General features: G+C 45.4%; 1 protein-coding gene across 1 annotated transcript; it reads right to left on the reverse strand.

The window, feature by feature from the left end:
* Positions 1-328: 328 nt before the first annotated feature.
* Positions 329-2403, reverse strand: LOC145641049 (uncharacterized). Its single transcript, XM_081692244.1, has 3 exons — positions 1628-2403; positions 1445-1556; positions 329-1239 (listed from the first exon to the last, which is right to left on the reverse strand). Exons 1-3 carry the CDS (start codon positions 2090-2092, stop codon positions 743-745), a joined length of 1074 nt encoding a protein of 357 aa, XP_081548370.1. The 5' UTR covers positions 2093-2403; the 3' UTR covers positions 329-742.
* Positions 2404-12938: the final 10535 nt, after the last annotated feature.

Genomic DNA, 12938 nt, shown 5'->3' on the forward strand with positions numbered 1-12938 from the left:
CACACAAAATGCTAACAAAATTATCTTGGTATTTGAAATTAGGACATGTCACTCGTTATGTTTATGTGTATGCCTCTAAAATTAGGTTTACATTGAATTAGGTAATTGGTCACTAGCAACAAACAATAATATAATGACTTTTGTCATCTGCTATGTGTACAAAGACCACACGTCCACACCACATATACTATACATGTAACAATTTTCTTAGCTAATGAAAACAAACTTAGACTTAATGATATTTATTATCTTGATAATTTGTAGCTGAAATTTCATTTTTTTTTTGCTATGTGTTATTCTAATTTAATTGCAAATGTGACCCAAGACCATTAATCATGTCAATGAGGATTGAGGAACGACAAAGATGACCTAAAAACTCTAAATATATACAGAAATATGTCTGCATCACTTTAATTATTGTTGGTGGTTGAGTTAATGACATCAACATCCACATACTAATCTTCTTTTTTTTTTTTTTTTCAACATACATTCCAAACTATATTATTCTTTCCTATTACTAGTGCTGTCAAATATTACTAATTATATACATTATAAAGGTAATACAACCCCCTAAAAAAATCTCTCAATTTATTTTTCGTACTTTTTGGGTATTGTGTTGCCGTGTTGGGTCATTGATAATTCGATATAGACTTTATACGGAGACTTTGACACATAAATATTTACACAAAACAACCGAATCAGACACTTATATACGTACTCATGTAAAATACACTAATACTCATTAGTGATCAATCATGTCACTGATAATATGTTCTGTAAAATCATCAAAGATACAATTTCCAATTTCAGCAACAATTTCTCTCTTCCATACTTCAAAGCCACCCCATTCATCATCTCCTAATAAGTCCATTTTTAGTATCTGTTTGATGTTTGTTTTATCAGCAGACAGTTTTCCCCATTCTTTCAAGTTTCTACAAATGAACTTCCCAATTTCTTCAGGTCCCATTTTCAGTCCATTTTCTCTGTTGCTGTTGTTCTGTTGCTTACCACTTTCCACCGCCTCTCTCACACAGTCGAACATCAGTTGTCGATTGTGCTGTAAGGCTTTCTTTGAGTTCATGTACTCGGGGAACGGTTTTCTCCTCCCTTGCTGCTTTGGCTTGTTTCTGAAATGCACCAGCAGCTCCCAAAGCGAGGCCGATACAATGGCATCCTCTGAAACATTTCTCTGAAACCTTATTCTTGATTCTACTGGTGTTCTCTCTTGCGGTTTTTTTGCTGTTTCAACCGCACTTATCAATACCATATATCATTATGAATTGATCAATTTTTAACTTTTGTATTTGAATTCAAATTTTCTTAACAAAAATATGACTCAACAATCAATTTAGCACTATGTACACACAAATTTTGACACATGAAAATTGTAGACTTTGTATAAACTTATTGATGTCACTTAAAGATTATGATAAAACAAACTTACCATTATAAACAGGGATAGCCTCAAAATCGAGTTCATCAAGGACTGAATCCGGACTGCATTGCTTGTTATCTTCGACGTTTCTCCATTCAATCATCAATCTATCTGATGCTGACTGCCAGCAGATATAAATGAGTTTCCGACCTCACAACAATAACATACACAAAATAGTACTAAAAAATTTACCTTATCATCACGAGTAGTCTCGTTCTGAGCCGGAGATGAGATGCTGATAGTATCTCCATCTGTACCGCCCTCAAACCATGTATAATTTGACAGCGTAGTTGAGCCGCTAGTAGAAGAATATTTATTAGTAGGCTCGACTTCATTTTCTTTTGTTGCTCTAGTTCTCCTCCCCTTCTTCGAAACGAGTTTATTAACTAGACTCCGAGCGATGCTTGAAATAGAGCTACTCTTACTCGGTACATGATAATTCGAGCTCTTTTTCGAATTCTGTTTGCTTGATCTGTTCTTAACATTATAATTCGACGTAGTAGAACAACCAGTATATCCACTCTCTAACTCCAAGCTTTTTCTTATTCGATACCCTCTTTCACGTAGGTATATCTCTAGCACGAACGGTTCTTGCTGCTCGTTAAGAAGCTCCGATAATCGCCTCGGAGCCTCTACTTTGGTTGAAGCTATAGCCATCAAATCAAAGTTGTTTAATCAAAGAAGTTTAACGAGAACAGATTTTTGTTGTTTAAACAAAGAAGTTTAAGGAGATTTTTTTTTCCCCAGATTATACAGCAGAACAATGCATTGATTAGTTGATCGGGGTTGCTAAAACATATCTATCTGTTAGAGACTTGACAACAAGAAAAACAAATTAAAAAATATGTTAGAGAATTTTTTAAAAATTGAAAAAATGAGTAACATAGTATGCAGGTTTATGTATATGAAGGTAAAATATAAATGCCAGCAAACTTTAAAATAATTAAAGTTGGCTCCAAGCAAAAAGGGTTGATGAAATTCATGATTTTAAAATAATTAAACTTGAATAATTATGATGTCTCTATATATTTCCTTTTCCATCCTGTCATATAGTCCATAGAATTGATTAAAAATTATTTAAGTTGTTTGTTAATATTCTCTAATAAATAATTATGCTACTATATGGTCCCTATGAAAACGTTATTTTCTGAAAGTGAAGGATAGGATTAAACCATGCTTATATATGATGGGTACAATTGAATGCTTTTATCTCTTAGCATTTTGAAATTGTTTTGGTGGTTAGATTTTTAGCTTCTTTCAAGCTTGTGCTGTTTGGATATGGTACTCAATTGGACTCTAGTTTGGGTGTCATTTAAATTTTTCTTAGGATGAGTCCTATATCTTTATCATCATCTTTTTCATTGGAAGATCGATAAACTAACATGGGATCAAAGAAGATGAACCAACACGAATACAAGATATGATAATAACAATATGAAAAAATATCCACAATTTGTAACTCGTTACAACCGTCTTCAGTTGATGATTTTTGTTTCATATATCGCCAACAATGAATTGTACCTAAATGCTTTTGTTCATGTCCAATTGCACCTTACCACTAGACCAATAACATTTCTTTGTTACAATTAATTATTTAATAATTACACATTATATCTTCATTTCCTTTATATATTGTCTAATTTCGAATCATGCCCATTTAAAAATTTAATAGTTACAAATAAAATAGAGAAAAATTAAAACAAGATTTCATATGACATAATAGTTTTATATACTACGAATTTATCTACTGTTTCGGGTGAAAACAATGGGACCTTGCTGAAGGTCCAATGAAGTGGGTGAAGACTGGTCCGGTCCAAATGATGCTGGGCCGAAGGTTTCCTGCACAGCAAACACACGTAAACTGGCCTCGGGGGTGGATCCGAGGAAGACCCCTCCGATGCCGAAGTCAAACAGTGTTTAGAGAGAAAAGCTATGCAAGAGATTTAATGCTTGAGGCTTTAATGTGTGTATGTGACAAATGATGTAATTGAAGGCTTTTATACCTTAGCATACAAAGAGAGGAGAATAATTGGGCCCCAAATAATCATGGGCCGACCATAACCATTTGGACCAATTGACTTGTTGCTGACTTGGCTTGATTGGAGGCTTGGACCTTGACCTTGGAATATTGGATCATTTAATGACTAGGCCCAATTAGCTTAATTAGACCCAAACAACTTGCCCCCCAGACCCGATTTGGAAGGGTGACGGGTCGGGTTTGAATCCAATAAAAATGGAGGGAAGTAAATGATTTAATTAAATCAAAAGATTTAAATTTTAAACAGTCATTAACTAAATAACTGTAATTTGGATAATTAATGGGAAGTTGAGTGGATAGTGGGCGGTTAATCAAGAGAGAGAGTGTTTAACGGTTACTTAAGGAGGTTTAAGAGGAATTAAGCATTTTGGCTTTCTAAATTCCCATTTTCTGGAAACATAAAACCACGTTCGCCATTTCTCTTCTCATTTATTCACCAATTCACTCTCGGATTCTCTAAGAAACCGTTGCTTCCACTTCGAAATTCCGCTTCCCACCCGAAATCAATGCTCGACGCTCAAACCCGTTGCTCCGACCCATTGAATCGGCGAGTTTCGGTTCTCATAAAGGTAATTTTCTTCGATTTTCCCTCGATTTTCTTAGTTTTCTCAAAGAATTCCTCTTTTCCCGATTTCCTTTCCCGCGAATCCGTCTATGGCTCGTTTAAGAGGTCGCCAGACTGGGAGACGAGGTCAGGTCCGGGATCCCCGGGACCGCGCTGACGTATGGAATGGGGAACGCGTCGAGGAAGACCCGGAAAAGGGGATTCCGACGGTCCCCTTGAACGCAGCTGCCCCTTAGCAAGGGGCCGAGGCTGGGCCTCCCCCTTAGCAGGGTGCCGAGGCTGGGGTTGCTGAACAGGGGCAAAACCTGCCTCCTGTGCTCTGGGGTTTGCTACCTGGGTATGCTGAATGGCAGGATGCTGAAGCCCAAAGAGCTATGACTGACAATACCCCTTATTATTGGTGGGTTAGGCATGCCGAAGCTTATCAGTTTGCCGAACAGATCGAATTACACTACGACATCTTTGAAGAAGATGGGTATTGGTGTCGAATGCCCTCGCCTACTAACAGAATTCACCGCCCTCCCCCTGGGTATGTGGGAGTATACACTCGGCAACTGCAGTACGGGCTTCGGTTTCCTTTGGATCCCTTCATCAGGGATATTCTAATAAAGTATAGGATTTCCCTGTGCCAATTAACGCCTGTCAGCATTTGACGGGTGATGACTTATCTCTGGGTGTGCCGGTTTTTTGCTGTTGAGCCGAATTTGCATTGCTTCCGAAGGATGCATCAGCTAGTGCAGAACACCCAGAGCGTGTACGGCCAGCACGGGTCTTCAGGCTGGTGGCGAATAGAGAGTCGCCCTCAATATTTAACTATGTGGCCGAATGACTCTTCGGATAAGGACTGGAGAGGCCAGTGGATCTGGGTGAGGGCCCCTGCTGATCCGGAGCATCCCTACTTTTTCGGGGCTTTTCGCTATCTTTCCAGGCCCGATCCGAACATGCAAGATTTGGGTCATGAAGACCCTGATGCCGCCAGCCATCCAAGTTATGAGCAGATGAATTTCTTCGGGAAGCAGAAAAATCCTAGGGGGACCGGCCGACTGAAGTCTCTCCCAACTCGATGGCTTCCCGATAACCATTACGTCTTCCAAGAGAAGATGCTTGCAGTTGTCGGCCTCAGGCGAAAGTATAGAGACAGTAAGTACCTTCGGCTGGGGTCGGGGACTTTATTTTGTTATTGCCTTATTTGTTTTGTCTGTCTTAGAGCTAACCTTCGACTTCTCCTTTCAGAGTTGAGCGAGGCTACCTCTGGCATTGACTACGGTCGGCTAGGAGTGAATGCTGAAAGGGTCATCTTAGACCGAGCTCCAGCTATCACTGCTCCGAAGGATCGTCCTCTGCACCTACACTCGACGGGCCCAGATCGAGGCTGCTGCAGATTATCTGAGGCAGAAGCCTTGGTGGGAGAAGCGGGATCCTTTGAGGCCTTTGCTCGCCGAGGAAGTACTCGCCGCTCAGGCTGCTGAAGAGGTGACTAGGGCCATCAACTCCCTAAAGAGGGGTGAAGGGACTTCTAGAGCTGCCGAGGTCCAGCCGAAGACTACTGATCCCTTCTTGCTCCCCCACTTCTGCAGTCTGAGGAAGAGGGCAGAAGGAGAGAAGGAAAGGGTCAGGCATCGTCAGACGACCTTTCAGAGTTTGAATCTTCAGACTCTGACGATATGGACGATCAGCCTCTGGGGCAGAGGAAGAGGAGAAGGACGGGCCCAGCTGTTATGGGTCCGGGAGAGTTTAAGCTGGGGCCAAGGCCTGGCGTAGTAATAAGGGAACCGGCTGCTGGACGGGGCAGGGTTCCGAGAAGCACAGGGGGTCCTCTGCCCCCGGTTCAGCCACCACCGCCAATCCCGTCGCCGCCGAGGACTCCTCCTCCAACTGATGACATGGAGGTGGACCACCGGACTCTTGATCCGAAGGAGGGGGTTCCTGAAGCGGTTTCCAACAAGGGGAGTGCTGCTGAGCTCCCTAAGGTTGAAATTGTTGAAGTAGCCGAGGAGGCGGCTACTGCTGAAGACGGGGCCCCTAGGGGCTTCACTGATGAGATTCAGCGGGAGGTTGACGCCTTAACAAGTCAACCACTCGGCGAGGCTAAAGGGGTCCAGGCTGGAGGGGACCGAACTGAAGGAGGGGAAACGACTGAGCCCGAGAAAGCTGATGAAGTTCCGTCAACTTCGTTCCCCTCTTTCATATCCTTCCAATCTGGGGACATGGGGTTCTCAGCCAAGAAGTGCTCTATCCCTGCTGGCATTAGGGCCGAGATTTGGGGGAAGCACAAGGAAAGCGCTGAGGCTTATTTTGGTGGATGCTCCGACTTATCTGAAATGGAGCAGGTCCAAGAATGGTCTGTTCGGGCGACCGCTGGAATTGCCGAACCTGGTCCCTCGGTACCAGATCCTGCCCGAGACAACCAAAGGCTGTTGATGCAGGTATGCAATAAAACTCTGCACTTTCAGCGTTTCCAGTTTACTCTGTACACTTGTAATTTTGCAAGTTTGAAAAATTTAATTTTGGTTCTGTAGGTTGTCTACAACCACATCATGACCTGCGAGATGATAGATACGCTCCAAGAAAGGGTGGACATTGCTGGAACGGAGGCAAAGCTTGCCCAGCTGAAGCAGGAGAAAGCCGAGCATAGGGCCCAAGTTGTGGTTGACTCCTTCAACACCTTCTGCGCTGAAATGGAGAAGGACGTCTTGCCTCAAATAGACGAGGGTGAGGCCTTGCTCAAAGCCTTCGGCACGGTTGACGTTCCCAGCCTCAAGGCCAAGATCCAACAAAAAATTGACGCTGAGGTTAAATCTCAAGTGCTGGCCCGAGATGAGGTATCTTGGCAAAAGCACAGGATCTTGGAGGCTAACGTCAAACAACACCGCGAAGCCTGCGAAGCAAGGGAGAAGGAGCTGGTCGAGGCTGGGGTCCAGCTAGAGTCTCAGCGGCAAAGCATCACTGGTCTGGAGGTTCAGCTGAAGAACCAGGAAGAGCGCTTTTCCCAGGCCCGAGCCCAGGCTGAGCAGATTGAGCAACGGCTTGCTGATGCCAAGGATCAGTTGAAGGGACAACGAGAGTCTTCCCAGAAAGCCTTGGAGGAGGTGCAGAAGAAGCTGGCCGATGCTGAGGCTCAGCTAGCCCTTAGGGTTTACACCCAGGAGGAGTACTCGACTGCCTACCTCAATGGCTATGGGGTAGCTCGGAGACTGGCTCTTCATGCTGCGCCTGACCTTGATTGGTATCAGTGCGAAATCTGGGCTGAGGACCCCGCGGACCCTCATATGCAGCAAGCCAGTCAGGCTGAAGTTGACTTGCTGGCTCGCCTCCAAGCCGAGGATGCTGAGATGAGTGAAGCTGAGCTAAAAGAAGTTGAGATGAAGGAAGCTGAAGTCCAGGCTTCAGTTTGACCTGCTTCTTCTGCAGCTGGGGCTGATGCCGCGCTGGACTCCACCCCCATTGGGATGCCTGACCCTCCAGCTGAAGCCTAGGGACTCGGGCAGTCGTCTTCAGAACCTTGCGGATCAACGTGCTCTTAAAATGAAAGATGCCGCTTTCTCTCTGTTTTTTTCCTATGTTTTTGCTTCAGCTTGCCTCAGTGTACAAACTATTTATCTTTTTTCTTATATGCATTTCGGCAGCTGTTATTTTCCGCTTGTGGGCGGCTGCCGATATTATCTTTTACTTTGCTTGAACATTTATGCTTTGTAGCTCGTAATGCGAGCATGATTTCGTATTTATGCATTTGATATTTCCCTCATACTGCTTTGCCTTGAACTTGCATTTTTTTTTGCTAAGTACAAAGCTTCAGCTTAGAGGTGTCAGTTGAGGCAGTCTGCACTTATTGTGCTTCTTTCCCTCCCAAAGATCTGAAGACTTGCTCTTCAGATTTCTGAGATAACTCTCATTTTCTGCCAGTTTATGCTTTTGCTCTTGATTTTCTGTCTATCTTAAAAATGGATATCTCAAACACAGGGCCAGCTGAAGGCAGTATTTCAGATAAGGGCTATCTGGGATACAGAGCTCAGTTAAGGCAATATCCCAGATTCTTCCATGGACTCATTGCCTTGCAGAACAAGTCTTACTAAGGTTTTCACCCCAGCTGAAAGACCAGAGTTCCTTAAAAAGGCGAGTTTATCGGCAATTCAAAACCTGGTGCTCTAAGGGCGAAGGTTTCGGACAGGGTTAAAGGAAACCCTTGAAGAGTAGATAGTGTAAAGAAAAAACAGAGAGAATATTGCAAATGTTTGTAGAAAATAGCGGCTCTGAGGCATTTCATTAATAATTCAAAATGTACTTACAAAGATTGTTCTGCCCCGAAGGGTTTACACATGGTATTTTTTAAGTACATCAGCATTCCAGTGATTTTTCAATTCAGTCCCATCCAACTGCCGAAGTCGGTATGTCCCTGGCTGAAGCTCATCATAAACTTCGTAGGGTCCTTCCCAAGCAGCTGAGAGTTTCCCATGAATTCGGTTTTTCTGCACTGCAGCAGCGTTCCGAAGGACGAGGTCTCTAATTCTGAGAGGCCTCGCTTGGACTCTTCGGTTGTAAAATTTGCTGATTCTCTGCTTGTATGCAGCCATTCTGACTCGAGCCGAGTCTCTTACTTTGTCAAGAAAATCGAGAGATTCCTTCATAAGTTCCTCATTCTTGGTCGAGAAGTGGTGCACTCGTAGGCTTTCACTACCGATCTCCAACGGAAGAACGGCTTCGGCGCCATACACCAATTCAAAGGGTGAGTGGCCCGTTGCCTCTTTTTCAGTCGTCCGAAGGGACCAGAGGGTTCCTGGGAGCTCCACCAGCCACTTGGACTTTTGGTCCTCTACCCTTTTTTTGAGGGAATTCAGGATCTGCTTATTTGCAGCTTCGGTTTGTCCATTACTTTGCGGGTGGCATACCGCTGAATATGCCAATTTGATGCCGAACTGGTCTGTATACCGCTTCAGCGGTATGTTATCGAATTGTCTTCCATGTTCAAAGACAAATACTTTCGGGATGCCGAAACGAGTGATGATATTATGCCAGATAAACTTCCGGACAGTTTGCTCTGTAATGTTCGAGGCTGCTTCGGCCTCGATCCATTTACTGAAATAGTCAACACCGACTATCAGCCATTTTTTCTAGTATGCGACATCCGGAAATGGGCCAAGGATATCCAACCCCCATTGAGCAAATGGAAGAGGATTCAGCACAGGCTGAAGCTCTTGGGCTGGCAGATGGATGACTGGTGCGAATTTTTGGCATTTTTGGCATTCTCTAACCAGTTCCTTAGCGTCTGAGACCATGGTGGGCCAATAGTACCCCGCCCTTAATGCTTTGTGGGCCAAGGTCCTTCCCCCAATGTGGTTCCCACAGATGTCGAGATGGATTTCCCGAAGGATATAATCTGCATCTGTCGGTCCCACGCATTTCAGTAATGGAGCTGAGAAGGACTTCCTCAGCAGCTCCCCGTTGAAGACAATGAACCTTGAACCAGTTCGCTTAAACTTGGAGGCTAAGATTCTGCCTTCGGGAATTTCTCCCCGAAGCTTGAAAGTCAGGATGGGATCCATCCAGCTTGGTTCTTGATCAACGCAGCATACTTTGGATGCTTCGTCGACATTTCTTTCTCGGCGCAACTCCACATATACAGATCGGTTCAGCTCAGTGAGAGTTGAACTAACAAGTTTGGAGAAAGCATCGGTTTGAGCATTCTAACCCCTTGGGATCAGCTGAACCTCAAAAGTTCTCAGCTTTGCAATAACTGACTTGATCTTGGCAAGATATGATATCATTGAGGGCTCTTTGGCCTCGTAGCTGCCACTAATCTGATATGCAACTAGTTGAGAGTCTGTCTTCAGACAAACATGCTCGGCTTCCAGCGAGATGCACAATTCTAGGCCGGCTATGGCCGCCTCATGTTCGGCTTCGTTATTCGAAGCTTTGAATGAAAATTTCAGTGCGTACTTAAAGGTTTTGCCTTCAGGAGAGGTTATGACCACCCCTGCCCCCAAACCGTTCACGGTGGAGGATCCATCCGTGAACACGATCCAGGTTTTCTTTTCATCATCCAGCGTTTCCTAGTACGAGCATTCGACCAGGAAATCCGCTAGAGCTTGAGCCTTTATGGCTGCTCTCAGCTAGTAGCTGATGCTGAATTCTGTGAGCTCAAAAGCCCATTTGGCCAGCCTACCAGATTTTTCAACCTTGCCGAGAACCTTTTCCAGCGGCTGATCTGTCAAAACCACTATCTGATGACAATCAAAATAGGGTCTTAACTTCCGAGCGGCTACCACCACTACATAAGCAACTTTTTCAAGTAAGGGGTAGCGGGTCTCAGCATCCGTCAGAGTGTGACTGACGAAGTAGATCGATTGCTGAACCTTATTTTCCTCCCTCAGCAGCACTGCACTGATGGTGGCTGGTCTAACAGCCACGTATAAGTACAGGGATTCTCCCTCCACTGGGCTAGCCATCGTTGGGAGTTGAGCCAGGTGCTCCCGAAGCTGCTTGAAGGCTTCTTTTTGCTCGTCTTCCCAGACGAGCTCTTTTGTTTTCAGGAGTTTCAGAGCTTTGAAGAAAGGTAACCCCTTATCCGAGGCCCTGGAGATGAACCTCGAGAGGGCTGTCATTCTTCCGGTGAGCCGCTGAACGTCTCTCTTTGTTTTCGGCTCGGGAAGATCGAGTGCTGCCAGCACCTTGGCGGGATTGACATCAATCCCTCTTTTGCTGACCATGAACCCAAGGAATTTCCCTGACTTCACGCCGAAGACACACTTCTTCGGATTCAACTTCATCTGGTGCTTTCTTAGGATGGCGAAAGTTTCTGCCAGGTCCTTAACATGGTCTTCATCTTTTTTGCTCTTGACGATTGAATCGTCAACGTAGACTTCCATGTTTCGACCATTTTGCTCGGCAAAAACTTGATCCACCAATCTTTGGTATGTTGCCCCCGCATTTTTCAATCCGAAGGGCATCATTTTGTAGTTGTACACCCCAGCGTTCGTAACGAATGTCGTTTTTGCTCGGTCGTCGGGGTGCATGAAGATCTGATGATACCCAGAAAATGCGTCCATGAAACTAAGCAAGGCGTGGCCACTTGTCGAGTCGACCACCTGATCGATCCTCGGCAAGGGATAAAAATCCTTCGGACACGCCTTATTTAGGTCCGTGAAGTCAACGCACATTCTCCAGGTGCCATTTGCCTTCTGAACCATCACAACATTAGCCAGCCATTTTGGATACTGACAGGGTTCGATGAAGCCTGCATCCAGCAACTTTTTGACCTCGGCTGCGATGTCCTGGTTCTTATTTGCAGAGTAGTTCCGCTTCTTTTGCTTAACTGGTCGACACGTGGGGTCGACATTAAGCTTATGGGAGATGAGGTCTGGACTTATCCCGGGCATGTCAACTGCCAAGAAAGCAAACACATCTTGGTTGTCCCGAAGGAGTTGGATGAGTTCAACGCGGACTTTTGGATCAAGGTCCAATCCGATTGTAACGCATTTTTCGGCGTCTCCTTTGGTCAACTCGATTGTTTTGGTCTGACGGTCCAGCTCCATTGCCGTGGGGCTGGATTCCTCATTTTCTGGTCTGCTGTCTATGTCAGCAGGAGTTCCAGATTTTTTCTTTTTCGGCTGGCTCTCTAAGTCTTTCGTCTCAGATGATGAGCTAGCCTTTTCTTTTCTTGGCCCTTTTTCTTTGGCCAGGTCTCCTTGGGCCGAAGCACTTAGGCCTTTCGGCTTTTTCGCGTTCGGCTGGTTATCTTTCTCCCCCTCATCCTCGTCGTCCTCTATTGTACGACTAGTGGACGGCTTGAGGTAGTTGCACCTTCGGGCCTCCTTTTGGCTGCCCTCGATCTTTTCGGGGTAGCCGGCATTCGAGACATAGATCATCAGCTGATGGTATGTCGAGACTACCCCTTGGATCTCGTGAATAATGGGTCTCCCCATGATCACGTTGTACACGGAAGGAGCATCGATGACCAAGAATTCGGTCATGACGTTCCTGGCTGCCTCATCGCAGCCGATGGTGACAGGAAGTGTTACCTTCCCGTCTGGATAAGTTGAGGCCCCGTTGAATCCGGATATCGGGTAGGGTACCGGCGTGAGGTGCTTGGGCTTCAGCTTAATTTGATTGTAGGCCTTTCGGAACAGGATGTTTTCTCCGCTGCCGCCATCAACAAGAACCTTGCTGACGTCGTGGTTGGCCACCGTGGCGATAATCACCAACGAATCCTCGTGAGGGAACGTCACCCCTCGGCAGTCGGCGGCTGTGAACGTCATGTTCGGCACCGGCGACTGAGGGGGCTGAATGCTGGCGTTGTTCACTTGATGGGTCAGAGCCCTAAGGTGACGCTTGTGTTCCCTCCGAGAACATATTCCTCCCGAGATAACATTAATTGGAGGGAATTTTCCCTCCGCATTTTTGCTGTTCTTCCGGGGGAAGTCAAGCCCTTGCCGAGAGTCCTTTTCGGATTTCTCAGCCTCTTTTTTCTCGCGGTGATCCGCGATGTATTTTTTCAAGTATCCTTTCCGAACCATATCTTCGATTTGGTCCTTCAGCTGGATACAGTCTTCAGTGTTGTGTCCCGGTGATTCGTGGAACTCACACCACTGATTTTAATATTTGCGCTGATACTACTCGGGGAGTGGTCTCGGCTTCCTATAACTCTGCTCTTCCTTCGTTACACTGTAGATCTTAGCGCGCGGAAGGGCTAGCGGAGTATAAGACTCGTATCTGCCTGTGAACGGGGCAGATTTTTCCTTCTTCGGCTCGTTGGCCAAAGATTGCTCCGAGGCTTTCGCCTTTCCTTTCGTCTTCTGGCCTTGGCCTTCAGACGATTGTTTTTGTTTCCCATTCCCAGATTGGGGTTGGGATTTTGTTTTGTTCCACTCTTCGGCTCGGATAAACTTATCCGAGGCATTCAGAGC

Source organism: Chenopodium album, chromosome 7, assembly GCF_948465745.1.
Source record: "Chenopodium album chromosome 7, dcCheAlbu1.1, whole genome shotgun sequence".
NCBI lineage: Eukaryota > Viridiplantae > Streptophyta > Magnoliopsida > Caryophyllales > Amaranthaceae > Chenopodium > Chenopodium album.